General features: G+C 44.1%; 1 protein-coding gene across 1 annotated transcript in view; it reads right to left on the bottom strand.

Moving 5' to 3' along the window:
* ilvbl (ilvB (bacterial acetolactate synthase)-like) overlaps positions 1-20754 on the bottom strand; it is a 47773-nt gene that overhangs the window by 11918 nt on the left and 15101 nt on the right. Inside the window, exons 5-12 of the mRNA XM_068053806.1 lie at positions 17995-18106; positions 16245-16344; positions 13940-14037; positions 12158-12294; positions 6443-6577; positions 4438-4552; positions 2000-2169; positions 357-427 (exon numbers count right to left, since the gene is read on the bottom strand). Coding sequence (XP_067909907.1) covers positions 357-427; positions 2000-2169; positions 4438-4552; positions 6443-6577; positions 12158-12294; positions 13940-14037; positions 16245-16344; positions 17995-18106 — 938 coding nt within the window. The remainder of the gene's footprint in view (positions 1-356; positions 428-1999; positions 2170-4437; positions 4553-6442; positions 6578-12157; positions 12295-13939; positions 14038-16244; positions 16345-17994; positions 18107-20754) is intronic.

Genomic DNA, 20754 nt, shown 5'->3' with positions numbered 1-20754 from the left:
ACCAGGGCTTTGCAAGAGTTAAGTGCCTGGGACATGTATTTCATCCCACTGCTGAAATCTCTACATTCAGCAAAGCCTCACTTCAACAGTCGGGGCTAGATGTGAACCCAGACCCCAGAGGTAAAGGCCAGAAGCAGACACACCGTATTAACATGGCACCAATGAATCAAGACTTTGTCGGGCTGGATTTCTTTCACACAGGGTCTTTCAAGTCAACCAAAAATTTTAATAAGACATTTAAATGATTTGATGAAGTCTTCTTTCTAAAAGGTGCCTGCTCAGTATACATTCACAGGCTAGAGCAGCCCGCTTTCTGCTCATAGCTCCTGTGAGAAAGCAAGGTAGAATGAACTGACCTGTGACTCGGGTCTGCAAAGCTTGGCTCCAAGTGCAAACCCACCACCCACTCCGAGTGTCCCAAAAGCTCCTGAGAACAGAAAAGACAAGAGATGAACAATGTTAGAAATGCAGACACCGATTAAATCTGTTTATTTGCCTGGGTCAATGAAGGAAATTTTGGCTCCGTTTTTTCTCTAGGTCAGACGATTATGGATTCAAGTCTCACACCACTGGATTAGCAACCTAGGGTGACACTCCACTGCAGTACTGAAGGAGTGCTGCACTGTCAGGGTCTTCTAGGTCTTGCCTACTTGCTTGTGCCAGTGGATGTTAAGTTGTAATGGGAAGAGATGAGGTTATTGTTCTGGAAGGGTTAGATCAAATGGACCCTTGTCACTGCAGTTCTCCATATAGCAGATTAAATGTGACACTCTTCAAACTCTTCCACCACCTTGTTCACGTTAAAAATCATCAACTGGCCAGAGGCTATTTCACAGGCAATTTACTAGCATTTATAAAGCTGCACATTCAGAGGCAAGTGTCCCCACTCACTGCCGTGAAAGGAGTTACATCAGAGATCTTACTAGTTCAGCACAAATTGTGTTAAATTAAATGATCTCAAGCAGAATAATTTTTGATAATCACCTTGAACACAGAAGAGCCATGTGGACCTTTTATATGCCTTCCTGCCTCAGCTGCCATACAACTTGTGGGACAGCATCAACTAGATCAAGCCCACTAACGCTTCATTCAACGGCATCATGTTCTTTGTTACCTCTACTGATGTCAACCCAGCCCTCTCCTCTCAACCTGATCAGATATATTAGCACTCGTTTTGGGATAATAATATTTCTTTTAAAATGGGCACAAAAAATAATGTTAAGGTTAAAGAACGGTGCTTTAACCTTCCTCCTCAGTTAGAAGGTTGCAGCTTCAAGCTCCACTAGAGTCTGGAGTACATAATATGGGCAAACACTTCAATGCACTACCGAGGGAGTGCTACATTGTCCCAAGGTGCTGCTTTTCACAGGAAACATTAAGCCAAGTTCCATCACCCTGCTCATGGAAGATCCATAGCACTACTTGAAAAGCAGAGTGGCCTCTTGGTATCCTCACCAACATTTCTCCCTCATCCGACAGTGCCAAAATCAGATTATCTGATCATTCACTCCTGTTGTATATGTAGGGCCTTGCCATGTCCTAATTGGCTGCTGCATTTGCCCAATAACAGTGACTGCAATTCAAAAAAAATTCATTGGTTGCAAAGCATTTTCAGGTATTCCAAGGATATGATAAAGGTGCTATATGAATGCAAGTTCCATCTATAATTCATTGTAAATTTGACAGCTAAAAGTTCCAACACCAAAACTTGATCTTCTAGTAGATATTCTCCTTGCCTCCTCCCACCACACCTGCACCTCTAGTGTAGCTAACTCTATGGTACCCTTCCAAATAAAGAGCCTCTTAGCGTAGACAGTGAGTGTTAACTGATTATTTAACCACAGAGGGAAAAATCACAGCTGACCTCTACCCAGCTCTGACCAATGTCCATCTTCCAACATGGGTCTGTCAAATACAACCAGAAACAGGAACCCTGGTTGATCCTCCCCACTCCCCTTTATAACCCAAAGGCTCCTTCGGCAATTCAATTTGTACTTACCAGGATCGAGCCATCGGAGAGGTCCTCGGGGTTTCATGATATAGGCAGCGCTGCCCACAAAATCACCCCCGTCAGTCACAATTATGCTGTCCTCCTCTAACAAATGCTCCACCCGATGCAGAACCTTCAGTGGATTCAGGTGTTTAGTCACTTCCTCCTCGGCCTTTTCACTGAATGATAGATGAATATTCCATTTCAGAAACTATGCCCTCTCGCTGTCTCCCACCAGCTCAATACACACCTCATTGACCCATCCTAACATTAAAACCTTGAAATGTTGCCTGTCATGACTCAGTTGGTAGCACTCTCACCTCAGACAGAAATTTGTAGGGTTCAAATCCAACCCCTGAGAACATAATCTGGCTGATGGTAGCGAGCACTACTAAGGGAGTGCTGCACTGTCAATGCTGCCATCTTTTGGGTGAGTCATTTTAAATGTCACTGTCTGGATGGACACAGTAGGCCCCCGGGCACTAACCAAAGAGCAGGATGTCTTCTGGGTGTCCTGGCCATATATTTCCCTTTCAGCCAACACTGACAGAAACAAAGTACCTGGTAATTAATCTCTTTTGCCATTTTCTGAATCTTGCTGCAAGTAATTGGTTGCTGCATTTTTCTACATCATACGTGATTGCAATTCAAAAGTAAATCTTATGTGAATCGTACTGAAATGCCCTGAGGATATAAGGGGATGCCTAAACATAAGTTCCTTATGAAAATGCAAGAAGACCCTACACCAACCACCACCCCTACACCTTTTGATCATGTTACAGCTCCCATTCCATTCAACAAGCAAAATTTATTTACACCTCTAAATTTAATTCCAGCATTTTAGTCTCCAAAAATGAAACTCAGCTGCAGTTTAAACTGGCAGCAACAGTCCCAGTACCAGCTGAACCTTTCCGCCTTCCCTCTCCCTCTTAAAAGCATCGACCCCTCGATGGTTACTGTTTCTCCAGCATCTGCTAACTTGATCAACAGGTGCTACTCAAGTGTGAGCGTCGACAGCAATCAATCAGCCTATTTTAGTACAATCCTGTCGTCACTCAACATTAATGCGCATGCAGTTCGCTGCAGGGCTCATTAACCAGTACTGGGAGTGGAATTCTCAGCTGATTTTTCTCTCAAATTAGGGCTTATGATGCCAATTGTAACATGCTTACTGTCTCCACAGAGATGAGCCAACTTCGCACAGACATAGACATAGCAGCAGACCATTTAGCCCCTCGACCCTCCTCCACCATTCAATTAGATCATGGCTGATCCACACCTCAACACCATACCCCTGGGTACCCTTAACTAACAAAAATCTATCTTCCTCAGCCTTGAAAGCTCCTATTGTCGCAGCATCGTCAACAGCCTTTTAAAGGGAAAGAGTTGCAAATTTCTAGTACACTGTGTGAAAAAATGCTTTCTGATTGCACTCTTGAATGGCCTAGCTCTAATTTTAAGATGCGTCCCCTTGTTCTCTAATTCCCCAGCAGACAAAATAGTAACTTTGCATTTATTCTATCAAAATCTTTTAACATTTTAAACACCTCAATAAGATTACCCCTCAATGTGCTGTACTCAAGACAATACAATCTGTCCTCATAATTTAACCAGAGATCAAAGCAGGGCTATTTAGTTTAGATATTCACTGGATAAATAACATTAAAGGATAAATAATATAACAAAGGATCATTTCATTAGAATTTTAGTAGCGAATCCATGAGTAAAATACCAATAATATTTTTAAGCACGGCGGCATTCCCCCCAATGGCTGAATAAGTAAATGCACAGAAATTACAAAACAGAAACAAGGCATTTCTCTCAACCAGTCTGTGTCAGCATTTACTCTCAATGAGTAAAAAGCCCTAATCACATTTTCTGGCATGGCAAAAGAACCAACGGTGATATGAGGAAAAACTTTATAACGCAACAGGTATTTAGGATCTGAAATGCACTGCCTGAGAGTACAGTGGAGGCAGATTCAATTGTGGCTTTCTAAAGGAATTGGCTAAGCACCTGAAGAGAAAAGAACATTGCAGGGCTAGAGGTGAATGGATTGGGAGGGGGAATAGCAGTTTTGCTCTTGCAGAAAGCTGGCAAGGACACAATGGGCCGAAAAGCCTCCTTCTGTGCTGTAACCATTCTATGATTCTACATTTGCAGTCCCACATCCCTTCATCCCATCTAGTCTTAAACAGTCCCAATTTCTGCCTCAACTGCTTAACCCTGGAAGTGAATTCCCTCACAACTCGAGCATCTCTTGCTCCAAATTCTGTAATCTATCACATTTAATTTTAACCTTCATTCAAGGTACAACAAATGGCTTGAAATAGTGAGCTTCTTCTATCCTAACTCATTGTCTCAGAACTTAAAACACTTTTATCATGCTGTCCCATAATACGTCTCATAATAAAACAAAAGCACCAATTTTTCTAGGTTATTCCTACCTATTAGCCTTCTCCTTTTTAACATCTCCCTCTTTCAAGCATTGGGTCCAGTCGCTAGGAGCCTGGTAACCCTTTAGTCCCTCAGCCAACTGCACTAAAAAGGAACCAGCATCACCTGTGAAAAATAAAGACACAATATTCAGATATATTGTAAGCAGAATTACAGCTCAACAAATCAGATAAAATCAGAATGGCTTAGAATACAGTAATCGAATTGGGTCAATTCAAGGTAGACAATCAGTCCCAATCCAGATGAACACACTCACCAAATGCTGCAATATGACCAGGTGTCAACCAATTAGAACCATAGAAAAATTACGGCACAGAAGGAGGCCATTCAGCCCATCATGTCTGTGCTTGCCGAAAAAACTAGCTGCCCAAACTAATCCCACCTTCCAGCACCTGGTCCGTAGCCTTGTAGCTTACAGCACATTAGGTGCATGTCCAGGTACCTTTCAAAAGAATTGAACGTTTCTGCCTCCACCACCATTCCTGGCAGTGAATTCCAGACACCCACCACCCTCTGGGTGAAAAAGTTTTTCCTCATGTCCCCTCTAATCGTTCTACCAATCACCTTAAATCTGTGCCTTTTGGTAATTGACCTTTCCGCTAGGGGAATCATGTCCTTTCTGTCTACTCTATCTAGGTCCCTCATAATTTTGTACGCCTCAATTAAGTCACCCTCAGCCTCCTCTGTTCCAAGGAAAATAACCTTAGCCGATCAAATCTTTCCTCACAGCTGCAATTTTCAAGCCCGGGCAACATTCTTGTAAATCTCCTCTGTATTCTCTCCAGGGCAATTATATACAGTTCCAGCATTACATCCCTGCTTTTGTATTCTATACCTCAGCCAATAAAGGAAAACATTCCATATGCCTTCTTCACCACTCTATCTACCTGCCCCGCCACCTTCAGGGACCTGTTGACATGCCCTCCAAGGTCTCTCACTTCTTCTACCCCTCTCAATATCCTCCCATTTATTGTGTATTCCCTTTTTATTGTGTGCCCTCCCCAAATGCACTACCTCACACTTCTCTGGATTGAATTCCACTTGCCACTTTTCACCCACTCAACCAAACCATTGATATCTTTCTGGAGTCTACAGCTATCCTCTTCACTATTAACTACACGGCCAATTTTTGTGTCATCAGCACATTTCCCTATCATGCCTCCCACATTTAAGTCCAAATCATTAGCCCTGCAACAGGCCAAAGGCAGGCAAGAATTTCACATTCCTGGCTGGCCTTAAGGCAGTGAATACTCTTTTTTTTGGACAAACCCATGTTCAAGGCAAGCTGCAGTCATTGCTGAGTGAATATTAATATTGGTTGTGAAATACCAGGGCATCTTCCTTTCTTCATTCAGTGCCTGGTACAGAGTCCATGCACACACCCTTGCAGATAGTTTGAGGGCAGCGGCTTGAGAGAAGAGAAGGATGTGGCTAAGTGACTCCTCTCTCCAACGAATGGCCTCTGAAAGGTGGGGTGGGGGGAAAAGTATAAAAATCTGCAGCCGACCTGTATACATCCAAACCATATCGTACGTTAGCCTGCCCAGTCCAATATTCGTTTATTCCTCACTGTCCCTTCTCTTCCCCAAACCATCGCCCCTCCTGAAGATGCAGACTCCTGAGTGCTAGAAATCTATCAAAGTCTTGCCCAAATATTCTTAACATGTGAGTGTTGGCAGAGCAATCAACGAGTGGGTTTCACTCAGGCCCTGACCTGAGATCCCCACACATACACTAACAGGGGTTACTGGAAACCAAAGTCCATTCAATGGTGGATAGTCAGTCCTAATTGGTCTGAATTTATTTTCTCTCTCTAGTCAGAGAGCTGCAGTCAAACTAAACAACCCTTATGTAGTCTCACCAGAGATCAAAGTTCAGAGACTAAACTGTAATATGCCAGGTTTACAGAGTTCATTACAACTGTGGGCAGTACATTCACTGAGCCCATTGTGGGGAGCTCAACCTTGGTTCTAAAATGGAGACGTCACCACTTACCTCTCACAGCGACTGTTGGCTTCCAGAACATGTCCGAGTTTTTCAGCAGCTGCGAGCGGTCACGGTTTACCGCAATTATCTGGCTGCGTCTGTTGAGAACACGTCCATAGGACAAGCGGAAATCACACACTGTACCTGTTCGCCAAAAAAATAAAAACCATCAGACTGGGGTGATTGGGGGGAGCTGTAATCACCGACTCTAGAGCAGGATGGGGCCGTACAGAAACTCAACTGACAAGAGATCTAATTAAGGGAAGAATTTCACTGCAGTTAAAGTTCCTCCCCCTTCCTGACTGTGCATTTCATTCAATACAAATTTGTCCCCACTCAATCCATCATAATTTGCCAAGCAGGGCACAAGTCAGTGCTGCTGCCTGGGAGTGATCCACAGAGCAGGTGAGAAGAAATGCAACCCTTTTATCTAAAAACAATTAGTGAACTGTTGGTATCGATTTTGTAGAATGCACCATGTGCTAACATTGATGACATTGAGTCATTATTTGAAGGCTTCAAACAGCTCGAGAGGAGGTCAATTGAAAATTGCAAAATTGAGATCAACATGTTTTAGACAATGGTTTTATGGGATATGGAATCAAGACAGGTAGATGGAGTCAATTTACAGATCACCCATGATCTGACTGAATGGCGGAACAAGTTCAAAGGCATGAATGTACCACTCCTCCCTACATTCTGTCCCATGGAAAGGACAGAAAAAAAATATTTAAAACATCAAAGACTGAGGCTGGACAACGTCAGCCCAGTCCAGGGCTCACTAATCGCCACTGAAATTAAGGGTTAATTTTATCTTAAATCTAATCTGTCTTTTATTTAGCAGAGTAACTTAACAGCTGCTCTTAGGGTTGGAGGTGGTGAGTTTCAGACCAGCTTTAAACAGGGTTCACTCAGGCTCTGCTTGCAACTGCACCTTGTTAATTAGAGAATTGGCTTAAACCAGTTTTCAGGGGGCTAGAGTCAGTCAGTATAAAAGTGAGCCATCTTACAGTGCTGACTTTGTTTGTACTAGAGTGCTACAGTGGAAGTTTGGTAACAGAGGAAGTTCGGTAAGGATGGAACGAGGAGCTCCTTTCATTTCCTACCTGTCCTCAGAGTGAGGGAAGCTGAGAGCTTCCAAAGAGCACAGCTGACTGGGAGAAGACTTGGACGGCGGAGTTCCGGACCGGTAAGTATAAAAAACTTACCTCTGGTAAAAAACTGAAAGTGATGTCACAGGAAAGCTGTAACCCGATTGGCTGGTAGCGAATTTTTTTTTTACTGAATTTGAAAATAAAACATTGATAAAAATTGATTAAAACCCTAATTAATAAGTAGAACTACTAAACCAGAGGGAGGAGATTACTGTATTTAGTTAGCATTTAATATTTATAGGAATCTACCACTAGGGACCATATAGTTAATTATAACAATTTAGTAAGGATTTAATAAGTATTTATTTATTTTAAATTAATTTATTAATTAGTGCTAGAAATGTCAGTTAGAGGGGTGAAGTGCTTCACCTGTGAGATGTGGGAGGTCCGTGACACAGGAAGTGTACCCAGTTGCAGCTCCTCACAGACCGCATGGATCGGTTGGAGCGGCAACTGGATGCACTGAGGAGCATGCAGGTGGCAGAAAGCGTCACAGACAGGAGTTTTAGAAAAGTGGTTACACCCAAGGTGCAGGCAGATAGATGGGTCACTGCTAGAAGGGGCAGGCAGTCAGTGCAGGAATCCCCTGTGGCTATCCCCCTCTCTAACAAGTGTACCATTTTGGATACTTTTCGGGGAGATGGCCTATCAGGGGAAAACAGCAGCAGCCAGAGCAGTGGCACCATGGCTGGCACTGTTGTTCAGCAGGGAGGGACAAAGCGCATAAGAGCAATAGTTATAGGGGACTCTATAGTCAGGGGCACAGATAGGCGCTTCTGTGGATGTGAAAGAGACTCCAGGATGGTACGTTGCCTCCCTGGTGCCAGGGTCAAGGATGTCTCTGAACGGACAGGGTGCATTCTGAAGGGGGAGGGTGAACAGCCAGAGGTTGTGGTACACATCGGTACCAACGACATAGGCAGGAAGAGTAATGAGGTCCTGCAGGGGGAGTTTAGGGAGTTAGGTAGAAAGTTAAAAGACAGGACCTCTAGGGTTGTAATCTCGGGATTACTCCCTGTGCCACGTGCCAGTGAGGCTAGAAATAGGAAGATAGTGCAGCTAAACACGTGGCTGAACAGCTGGTGTAGAAGGGAGGGTTTCACATATCTGAACCATTGGGATCTCTTCAGGGACAGATGGGACCTGTACAAGAAGGACGGGTTGCATCTAAACTGGAGAGGCACAAATATCCCGGCTGCGAGGTTTGCTAGCGCCACTCGGGAGGGTTTAAACTAGTGTGGCAGGGGGGGTGGGAACCAGAGCAGTAGGACAGTAAGTGAAATAAATGAGGGGGAACTAGTAAATAAGGCCAGTCAGACTAAGAGGAAGAGCAGGCAGGGAGACGTTGCGGAGCACAGCGGGACTGGTGGTCCGAAGTGCATTTGTTTCAATGCGAGAAGTATAACAGGTAAGGCAGATGAACTTAGAGCTTGGATTAGTACTTAGAACTATGATGTTGTTGCTATTACAGAGACTTGGTTGAGGGAAGGACAGGATTGGCAGCTAAACGTTCCAGGATTTAGAAGCTTCACGCGGGATAGAGGGGGATGTAAAAGGGGTGGGGGAGTTGCATTACTTGTTAAGGAGAATATCACAGCTGTACTGCGGGAGGACACCTCGGAGGGGTCATGCAGCGAGGCAATATAGGTGGAGCTCAGGAATAGGAAGGGTGCAGTCACGATGTTGGGGGTTTTCGACAGGCCTCCCAACAGCCAGCGGGAGGGAGAGGAGCAGATATGTAGACAGATTTTGGAAAGATGTAAAGCTAACAGGGTTGTAGTGGTGGGTGATTTTAACTTCCCCTATATTGACTGGGACTCACTTAGTGCTAGGGGCTTGGATGGGGCAGAATTTGTAAGGAGCATCCAGGAGGGCTTCTTGAAACAATATGTAGATAGTCCAACTAGGGATGGGGCCGTACTGGACCTGGTATCGGGGAATGAGCCCGGCCAGGTGGTCGAAGTTTCAGTAGGGGATCATTTCGGGAACAGTGACTATAATTCCATAAGTTTTAAGGTACTTGTGGATAAGGATAAGAGTAGTCCTCGGGTGAAGGTGCTGAATTGGAGGAAGGCTAATTATAACAATATTAGGCAGGAACTGAAGAATTTAGATTGGGGGTGGCTGTTTGACGGTAATTCAACATCTGACATGTGGAAGTCTTTCAAACATCAGTTGATTAGAATCCAGGACCAGCATGTTCCTGTGAGGAAGGAGGATAAGTTTGGCAAGTTTTGGGAACCTTGGATAACGCGGGATATTGTGAGCCTAGACAAAAAGAAAAAGGAAGCCTTCGGAAGGGCTGGAAGGCTAGGAACAGATGAATCCCTTGAGGAATACAAGACAGTAGGAAGGAACTTAAGCAAGGAGTCAGGAAGGCTAAAAGGGGTCATGAAAAGTCATTGGCAAACAGGATTAAGGAAAATCCCAAGGCTTTTTATACGTATATAAAGAGCAAGAGGGTAACCAGGGAAAGGGTTGGCCCACTCAAGGACAGAGAAGGGAATCTATGTGTGGAGCCAGAGGAAATGGGCGAGGTACTAAATGAGTACTTTGCATCAGTATTCACCAAGGAGAAGGGAGTGTAGATAGTCTCAGTCATCTCATTATCAAAAAGGAGGTGGTGTTGGGTGTCTTGCAAAGCATTAAGGTAGATAAGTCCCCAGGGCCTGATGGGATCTACCCCAGAATACTGAGGGAGGCAAGGGAAGAAATTGCTGGGGCCTTGACAGAAATCTTTGCACCCTCATTGGCTACAGGTGAGGTCCCAGAGGACTGGAGAATAGCCAATGTTGTTCCTTTGTTTAAGGGTAGCAAGGATAATCCAGGAAATTATAGGCCGGTGAGCCTTACGTCAGTGGTAGGGAAATTATTAGAGAGGATTCTTCGGGACAGGATTTACTCCCATTTGGAAACAAACTTATTGGCGAGAGGCAGCATGGTTTTGTGAAGGGGAGGTCGCGTCTCACTAATTTGATTGAGTTTTTTGAGGAAGTAACAAAGATGATTGATGAAGGAAGGGCAGTGGATGTTATCTATATGGACTTCAGTAAAGCCTTTGACAAGGTGGTGGCAGACTGGTACAAAAGGTGAAGCCACACGGGATCAGAGGTGAGCTGGCAAGATGGATACAGAACTGGCTGAGTCATAGAAGACAGAGGGTAGCAGTGGAAGGGTGCTTTTCTGAATGGAGGGATGTAACCAGTGGTATTACACAGGGATCTGTGTTGGGACCTTTGCTCTTTGTAGTGTATATAAATGATTTGGAGGAAAATGTAGCTGGTCTGATTAGTAAGTTTGCGGACAACACAAAGGTTGGAGGAGTTGCGGATAGTGATGAGGATTGTCAGAGGATACAGCAGGATATAGATCGGTTGGAGACTTGGGCGGAGAAATGGCAGATGGAGTTTAATCCGGACAAATGTGAGGTAATGCATTTTGGAAGAATACAGTAAATGGCAGAACCCTTGGGAGTATTGACAGGCAGAGAGATCTGGGCGTACAGGTCCACAGGTCACTGAAAGTGGCAACGCAGATGGATAAGGTAGTCAAGAAGGCATACGGCATGCTTGCCTTCATCGGTCGGGGCATAGAGTATAAAAATTGGCAAGTCATGCTGCAGCTGTACAGAACTTTAGTTAGGCCACACTTAGAATATTGCGTGCAATTCTGGTCGCCACACTACCAGAAGGAAGTGGAGGCTTTGGAGAGGGTACAGAGGTGGTTTACCAGGATGTTGCCTGGTCTGGAGGGCATTAGCTATGAGGAAAGGTTGGATAAACGCAGATTGTTTTCACTGGCACGACGGAGGTGGAGGGGCGACATGATAGAGGTTTACAAAGTTATAAGCGGCATGGACAGAGTGGATAGTCAGAAGCTTTTTCCCAGGGTGGAAGAGTCAGTTACTAGGGGACATATGTTTAAGGTGCGAGGGGCAAAGTTTAGAGGGGATGTGCGAGGCAAGTTCTTTACACAGAAGGTGGTGAGTGCCTGGAACTTGCTGCCGGGGGAGGTGGTGGAAGCAGGTACGATAGCGACGTTTAAGAAGCATCTTGACAAATACATGAATAGGATGGGAATAGAGGGATCCGGTCCCCGGAAGTGCAGAAGGTTTTAGTTTAGGCAGGCATCAAGATCGGCACAGGCTTAGAGGGCCGAATGGCCTGTTCCTGTGCTGTACTGTTCTTTGTTCTTTGAAACCATTCTGGCAGTACTGACACAACATGTTTGGAAGGGCAGGTTGCCACTCTCAAATGTCACAGTCACATCAGAAAGCGTCAAGTTGGCACCTTTCAGAGACACTTGCCAACTGGTGCCAGTAATCAGGAAACCAAGGAGAACTGTAGGCACAGTCTGGTTCCTGGCACTGAGTGAAGCATCACACGGCACCATGTACACAGAATGGCTGTTGCCATCATGATTAATTGCTACATTTCAAGGTGAATCGAGAAATGTGATAAAGTCCTAAACAACACAAGTCATTTTTTATTCAGCTTTGAAGATTACTGCAGGTACTTGAGACAATTCAGTTGAAGACCTCCCACTACTGTTCGATCAGGACCTCACTGACCTGCCAGTATGACCAGGTCCGCTTCTTTCAAAGCATTTCTTCGATTCTGTCGGATGTGAATGGGGCTATCCCTTCCCAGCATTCCTCGAGCCATGCCTCCCAAGAAGCAAGGGATAGCCAGAGATTCCAGCGCTGCCCTAGTTGGAAAATTTTACATATCAGGTACATCAACATGCCACTGTACTTCTATAGATCCTGAATGTTGTTTAACCCAACTAAAGGAAAAAGTGGGATAAGAGAGTAGAAATAAATGCAACGGCCAAAATGCTGTTATATTGTCTTTCCCATCCCTAACTTTGATAAGTATTTCTGAAAAGAATTCGCTGTAGATGTGAGAATATTACCCAATCTCATGAATGTTTACTTTAGGAAGCGGATTAAAATTGTCCCCAAACTCATTTCACATAGGGACCGATGTCAGTCTCGCCCAACCTGGTGTACGTGATGTACAAATGTTACAGACCAGCCCACAACCTTCACTTCTCCTGCTTTAGTCATTGCGTCCCTACTCTTTAGAATTTTCCTAATTCATCACACTTCACAACCTCTCCCCCTCCAAGTTTCTCAAAACCCTTCTAACCATTCCTCCAGCTCTTCTCCCCACAAAAGACACATACAGGTGAGAAAGGGTGAGGGACACTACTGCTCCCACTCCCCATTGCAGCATCAATTGTTTCTTAAAGGATTCCAGGATTTTTGCCTGCCCTACCATGCCAGAATGTTCACTGGTCAGTCTGTTGTATGCATGTGCGAAGAATGCCCCGATACAATTCCTAAAGCTTGTCCGTCATTAATTTGAACTTGCAGTCACATTTTAAGTATGGTTCCAGGCCCCCACCCCACTTCTTTAAAGTGCTGTGATATCTTTCACTGTGTAAGGTGTGTCATAGTCATTTACAGCACAGAAGAAAGCTATTCAGTCCATCAAGTCCATATCAGATCTCCACGGAGCTACTTAGTCAGTCCCACTCCCCTGCTCAATCCATGTAACCCTGCAAGTTTATTTCCTTCAAGTGGCCATCCAATTTTCCCTTGAAGTCAGTTTCCAGCACCTGCTGCGTAAAAAAAGTTCTGCTGATATTCCCATTGCATCTTTTGCCCAAAACCTTCAATCTGGTCTCCTAGTCTTTGTAGTTAATGGCAGCAGTTTTTCCTTGTCTAACTTATCCAAGCCTGTCATAATCTTGTACACTTCTTTCAAATCTCCCCTCAATCTCCTTCGTTCTAAGAAAAACAAACCCAGTTCTTCCAATCTAACCACGAAACTAAAATCCCCCATCCCAGGAGTCATTCTGGACCCTCAGATCCTTCCTAAAATGTGGTGACCAGAACTGGATGCAATATGGAGCTTTATAAAGGTTCAGTATAACTCCCTGCTTTTGTACTCAATGCCTCTGTTTATGAAGTGTCATCCATCAAAATACAAATTTTGACTCTTACAACTAGCAAAGAGAGAAGGCTTTCACTTCACCCAACCAGGCCGCATTCGAGCCCAGATCTTGGAGGTTAAAGCAGTACACCAGCTCCAGGCACCACCCAAATCCTCAAACAGCAGAGCATCTCAAAAGCACTTCCATCTTGGCTGACCATTTCACATGCACTTGAGGTCCCAAGCTAGGATATAATTAGTTTAGTTTAGTTTTAGTTTAGAGATACAGCACTGAAACAGGCCCTTCGGCCCACCGAGTCTGTGCCGACCATCAACCACCCATATAAGCTTTGATACAGCAGGGAAGAGACAGTTACGGCCAGCCCATGGCCATCAGTTGATCACTGACATACCGGACATCGTCTGCGGGTGTAGGTGGGAGCGTTGCCTGACTGCCCAGAAGGATGACTGGCTTTTTAGACCTGCTCACTATCTCCACACAGAACTGCACCTAAAGAATCAAAAATGAAACTCAGAAATCATTGTAAAAACATTGTATGCAAAACACTAATTTTGCGATACTAGACAGGAAGTGCTCGCTCAATGCGCACATTGGTTAATGCAGAAAGTAGTTGAGCTGTAAAGACCTGCAAAGTTTGATTATGTTGGTGCTGAGTTGGTTGATCTCAGCTACAGTGCTGACAGCATCGTTCCAACTCGCCTCAGCACCCCTCTGTTCTTTGTCATTGTCCAGTAACCACTGTTTGGAAAGGGTGTGTCTGTAGCTGTCAGGTAAGGGCACCAATGGCCTAAGTTGTAATGGCCTAAGTTGTGATGCCCTTCATTGTTGAATAATACAGTACTAGATCGAGGGTCACATGTGAAGGATAGCTGCTTGGGTGAGGTGCACAATGGCCATGAAGACTGCACCCCAGCAAGTGTCAATGCCTTCAGGAGAGGAGAGCTAAAACAAAGAATATTCACAAATCCAGGTGCTCTGTGCTGTTTCTTTTTCACACCCTCCCTTCTTTCGAAAGATTTTCTCGTTCTTTTGCTCAGCTCTGGTTCTACTAATGGCAATCACCCTCTGGTACTTTGTCCAAAGTGGGCATTCAAGCCCTAGACAGTGAGTGTTGGCAGGCTATTCAACTATGTGAACCACAGTCAAGTCTGTTCTTTCCACTCCTTAGCATCCACGCATGCGCACTTCCAGCAAGACTCAGTGGACAGCAATCGTGAGCAGAAATCCCAGCCAATTGTTTGCCTCCACCTCGCCCAACACCACAATGACTAAAAGCAGCACACTACTGCCACTCCTAGCAAGGACATCGCAGATCAGGCATTAAACCAGATTCAGATTTCCAGCAGTATTTTGGTCACGAAGCACGTTCCCAGGTGTGGGGCCCATTTTTTCCATCATAAAACTAGCAGAGACCCACAAAACATTTGCAATGAAATCAGTATCTTTACTGCAACAATACTTCTTTAAATACAGAATTCCTGATTATTGTTTCAATGAAGAATTTAACAGAATGAAAACTTCTTACTCAGGAAAAAGCCACGTAAAATTGTGCATATGTAAAAACATGCCTAGGAATATAAATACCAATTTTGTCAAGAGGCTGTTTACAGTCATAGAATATGAAAGGCTAAATGGGAACAGTTTCCCCCCCCACCCCCCACCCCCAAGTTGAAAAGGCAGGTTTACAACTGAAGGGCTCAATATTTTGAGGAATAAACACGGTTTCCTTGAATTCTGCCTGTTAGAATTTCAGCATCTAACATCAAAGAAAACAGCTTCCTAACTACCACAAGTCCTCGTTTAGGATTCAAGTTTTAAACAAACATCATAACTGCTCCTTCTTTGAGTCTAAGTTTGTGCGGTGGCATACTGATTGGGGTTAGGCTGTGATGGTGGAAAGTTTAAATAAAAGGTTTAGTTTCTGTAAAAAAGAAACTGCTGAACCTGCCTTTTTCAAAATAGCAGCCTTAGTAATGTTTGCTTAGGCTTTTGTCAACAGACTGGAAATTTGAATGGAGGGATCAGGGTTTGTGAACTGTAACATTTAATGCAGAAGAGTAGAGTTCCTGTGATGCATTCAGCTATTGAGTCCATTGCCTAAGTGAGGCCATTCGCTGATACGTGTTTTGAATCAGTGGCGAGAGGTGCAGCAGTTTCTACAGCTATCATTTTAATATGTGGTTACTCTTTCCTTCAGTTCCAGCTGGTGTGAATTGTGGAATACTGTGGAAACGCAGGTATGCGCATCAAAGAGGGATCAGATGACACTTGTGAATGAAGACATTTTTCCCACACATCTAGGATCTGCATTTAAATCATGCACAGACTGATGGGGTAAAGGCACCTCTGTCTGACAACTCCAAAGATCACAATGAAATGAACTTGAAGGCAGGCTCAACATAGAGTCTGAAAAGTAACTTGTGTGTAACAGAAAGGTGCTGCAGTTGGGGTGAAGCCTTGAAGCCCACACTGGGAACGTTTGAGGTTAACATTGGGTGGCAAAAGTGAAATGTGTTCATTCTCCAACACTGCCTCTCTCAAACTGTGAACAATCATACCAGCTGAAAGAGATTTAAAGCAGAGTGAAGTGGTTATCCCTAGATTACGCTGATCTTGTGCAGTTGCAGACACTGTTGCTCATGGTACTATATAAATGCTAATTTCCATTTGGAATATCACAAGTTTCAGAAATCTACCTCGTCAGCTGTCGCCATGGGAAAGTCCACAGGCAAAGGAGAAATGTCCCTTTTGTCCCAGGCTCCAGCAAACAGGTTATTTAGATGGTTGTGAAGATACCTGAGAAGTAAAAGTGAGATAAGTGATTGCAAGTTATTGCACAAGAGAAAACCTATCAACTTAAAACATGACTCTCATCAAGGTCCAAACTTCAAAGTGAAACAGGATCAGATTGACACAGTACATGGACGGAAATTAACCTTTTTTATGTCAAATAGTTCACCTCCACAAATGTCATCAGCCTTTCAGTCATTTATTTAATTGAATCTTTATGCGTGAGCCCAGACAGTAAATAGCAACAGCGAGTTCAACCTAAATTAAGCCCTCATAACTAGATTTTGCAGGAATGTCAAATTTTATCAAACTCAGAAGAAAATACTCAAATAAAAGACTCTGAACGTGCAGAGATTACAGGATAGCGAGAAGAGATTGGTGCTGGATTTCTTCTCTCCCCTCCCTGGTCTACCTCCCTTCGGCAGCTCAATCAATATTGTTTAGTTTTAATCTTTGTACCCTGACCAACTTGAAAGGACCAGTTAGCGCACCCAGTCCTCTGCCAACACTACTCTCACCTACGCATTGTACACGAGTGAATGGTTAGCCAAATTTTGCCCCCTCTCTCTATGATATGCACAAACCAATTTCCTCTTCACAAAACAGCCAGTCACATAAGAAAATTGTGCGATGAACCAAAGCCCGAGCATTTTGTAACATGACACTCAGACCACTATAATCATGCGACAGCACCCTATAAAGCTGTGTAGACCTGACATATAAAGATCAGTTCTGCTGACCGAAAACAAACTACAAACACTCAGTGATACCATCATAGTTCAATTACCTTTGCTGCACTCACAATTTTCCAAATCAGAGGCTGGGGATGGGGAGGGAGTGACAGAGGGTCAGATCTGAATTTCCTCTTCCACAACTTGCCAAAATAAAACATCCCCCCCCACCCAAAAATAACTAGCAGGATTGGAGACTGCTCTTCACTCCCACATTAATTGTGGCAAATAAATAAAAGCAGTTAGAGGGATGTTGGTTAGCTCTTTAAAAGGTTCAATGGCTGTTTGATTGGCATAGGAGCTATTCTTAGCCTCGGCCCCCGCCTGGACTGGGAAAGGGGTAAAGAAAAAGAACTATTGTTCCAGTTTCCAATCCCTAGTCAGCTTACCTCTGCTGGAAAGCGTGTGGACGCTGGGTGAAGACAGGGTCGAGCTCTGTTGTGATGCCTCCACAGTGGAATTGCCCATTCACACTCACTTTCTAGGCTCACATTGGGGAAATGGCCACTTGCGTGAGGTGCTGAAAGGTGCCCGTGGAACTGTCTTGCAGCACAATTCACCACACTAGGGAAAGAAAATGGGAAAGCAATACTTGCGGCCACTTTCAGTCAATTCCAGAGGAAATGGTGGCTAATTTGAGCAGAAAACTGGGGGAAAAGCAATAGCAGCTTCTGCTGAACAGTAGCTCCATTAATCCCACCTTCCTTCCTAGCAAAACCATATTAATTTGCAAAGACACAAAGTGGTGGGGCAAATAGTTTCCACTTAGTGTCTGAAATATGCCTTTATAAATTTTATTTAAAAACTAACTGTATATTCCAATACACAAAATGTTGCTTTAAAACATGGAATTAAAGACAATAATCTAGGTCAACAAGCTAAATCAGTTTCATTCTCTTACACGGTGCTATTTTAGTAAACTCACCAGTTTATGGCTTTTGCTACAACTCCTTTTGGTGCACCTTTCGGTATGGCCTCTTTCTGAACTATGTGGTATGGGTAGAGGACGTCAATTGGAAACTCAACAAACACAGGTCCTAGGCACACAGGAAATACAAGTGCAAAAAAAAAAGCACAGTTTTATAATGAAAGTTATTATATACAAACTAAGAGGGTGTAGAAGGGGGGGGGGTTAGTAAATTTGCGGATGACACGAAGGTCGGTGGAGTTGTGGATAGTGCCGAAGGATGTTGTAGGGTACAAAGGGACATAGATAGGCTGCAGAGCTGGGCTGAGAGATGGCAAATGGAGTTTAATGCGGAAAAGTGTGAGGTGATTCACTTTGGAAGGAGTAACAGCAATGCAGAGTACTGGGCTAATGGGAAGATTCTTGGTAGTGTAGATGAGCAGTGTCCAGGTACATAAATCCCTGAAAGTTGCTACCCAGGTTAATAGGGCTGTTAAGAAGGCATATGGTGTGTTAGCTTTTATTAGTAGGGGGATCGAGTTTCGGAGCCACGAGGTCATGCTGCAGCTGTACAAAACTCTGGTGAGACCGCACCTGGAGTATTGCGTGCAGTTCTGGTCACTGCATTATAGGAAGGATGTGGAAGCTTTGGAAAGGGTGCAGAGGAGATTTACTAGGAAGTTGCCTGGTATGGAGGGAAGGTCTTACGAGGAAAGGCTGAGGGACTTGAGGTTGTTTTCGTTGGAGAGAAGGAGGAGGAGAGGTGACTTAATAGAGACATATAAGATAATCAGAGGGTTAGATAGGGTGGATAGTGAGAGTCTTTTTCCTCGGATGGTGATGGCAAACACGAGGGGACATAGCTTTAAGTTGAGGGGTGATACATATAGGACAGATGTCTGAGGTACTTTCTTTACTCAGAGAGTAGTAGGGGCGTGGAACGCCCTGCCTGCAACAGTAGTAGACTCGCCAACTTTAAGGGCATTTAAGTGGTCATTGGATAGACATATGGATGAAAATGGAATAGTGTAGGTCAGATGGTTTCACAGGTCGGCTCAACATCGAGGGCCGAAGGGCCTGTACTGCGCTGTAATGTTCTAATTCTAACTGGATTTGGGTCAGCAGAGCCAGATGAAAAGACTGGATCGCATTTGGCCAATCAGGAAAGCAGGACATTTTTTTTGTTCATCACAGGATGCGTGTCGCTGGCAAGGCCAGCATTTATTACCCATTCCGAATTGTCCTTTACTGAAGCTTGCAAAGCCTTTTCAGAGCACAATTAAGAATCAACCACACTGCTGTGCGTCTGCAGTCACATATAGGCCAAGTAAGGGCAGCAGATTTCCTTCCCTAAACAGCATTAGTGAAGCAGATAGGTTTTTACGACAATCCTGTAGTTACATGGGCACCATTACTGAGACTATAACCTAACTTGCACCAAGTTCCCTTCACCTATCACTCCTGTGCTCACCAACACACAGTGGCTCCTAATCCAGCATGGGAACATACGAACATAGGAGCAGCAGTAAGCCATTCAGCCCGAACCTGCTCCGCCATTCAATTAGATCATGGCTGATAATCTACCTCAAAGCCACTTCCCACGCTATCCCCATATCCCTTGATGTTATTAGTATCCAGATATCTATCGATTTCTGTCTCCAACATGCTCAATGATTGAGCTTCCACAGCCCTCTGGGATAGAGAGTTCCAAAGACTCACCACCCCTCTGAGTGAAGAAATTCCTCCTCATCTCAGTGTTAAATGGCCTACCCCTTATTTGAGACTATGTCCCCTTGTTCTAGACTGACCAGCCAGGGTAAACATCCCATCTACATCCGCCCTGTCACACCTGTAAGAACTTTCTAAGTTTCAATGAGATCGCCTCTCATTCTTTAAAACACTAGAGAATGCAGGTGCAGTTTCCTCAATCTCTCCTCATAAAATAATCCCACCGTTTCAGGGTTTAGTCTGATGAACCTCCATTGCACCCCTTCTATGGCAAGGAAATGCTTCCTTAGATGAGATCAAAACTGTACACAATACTCCAGATGCAATCTCACCAAGTCTCTATACAATTGCAGCAAGACTTCTTTACTCCTGTACTCAAAATCCCTTGTGATGAAGGCCAACATACCATTTGCCTTCTTTCTTGCTTGCTGCACCTGCATACTAGTTTTTAGTGACTCACGATCAAGGACACCCAGATCGCTTTGGACATCAACACTTCCCAACCTCTCACCATTTAAGAAATACTCTGCCTTTCTCTTTTTTTGTACCAAAGTGGATAACTTCACATTTATTCACATTCTATTCCATCAGCAATGTTCTTGCCCATTCATTGTCCCTTGAAGCCTCCTTGCATCCTCCTCACAACTTACATTTCCACCTGGTTTTGTGTCATCAGCAAATTTGGAAATATTACATTTGGTCCCACATCCAAATCATTTGTATAGATTGTGAACAGCTGTGGCCCCAGCACTGAACCTTGCAGTACCCACTCATAACAGCCAGCCATTCTGAGAATGTCTCAGTTTTCTGTCTGTTAACCAATTGTCAATCTATACCAGTATATTACCTCCAATCCCATGTGCTCTAATTTTAAATTACTAACCTCCTGTTGGGACCTTATCACAAGCCTTCTGAAAATCCAAATACACCAGATCCACTGGTTCTCATTTATCTATGCTACAAGTAGAATCCTCAAAAAACTCCAATAGGTTTGTCAAACGTGATTTCCCTTTCATAAATCCAAGTTGACTCTGCCCAATCATATTATTT

The sequence above is a fragment of the Heterodontus francisci genome, chromosome 22 (assembly GCF_036365525.1).
Source record: "Heterodontus francisci isolate sHetFra1 chromosome 22, sHetFra1.hap1, whole genome shotgun sequence".
NCBI lineage: Eukaryota > Metazoa > Chordata > Chondrichthyes > Heterodontiformes > Heterodontidae > Heterodontus > Heterodontus francisci.
This window is presented reverse-complemented; position numbering and strand designations above follow the sequence as displayed.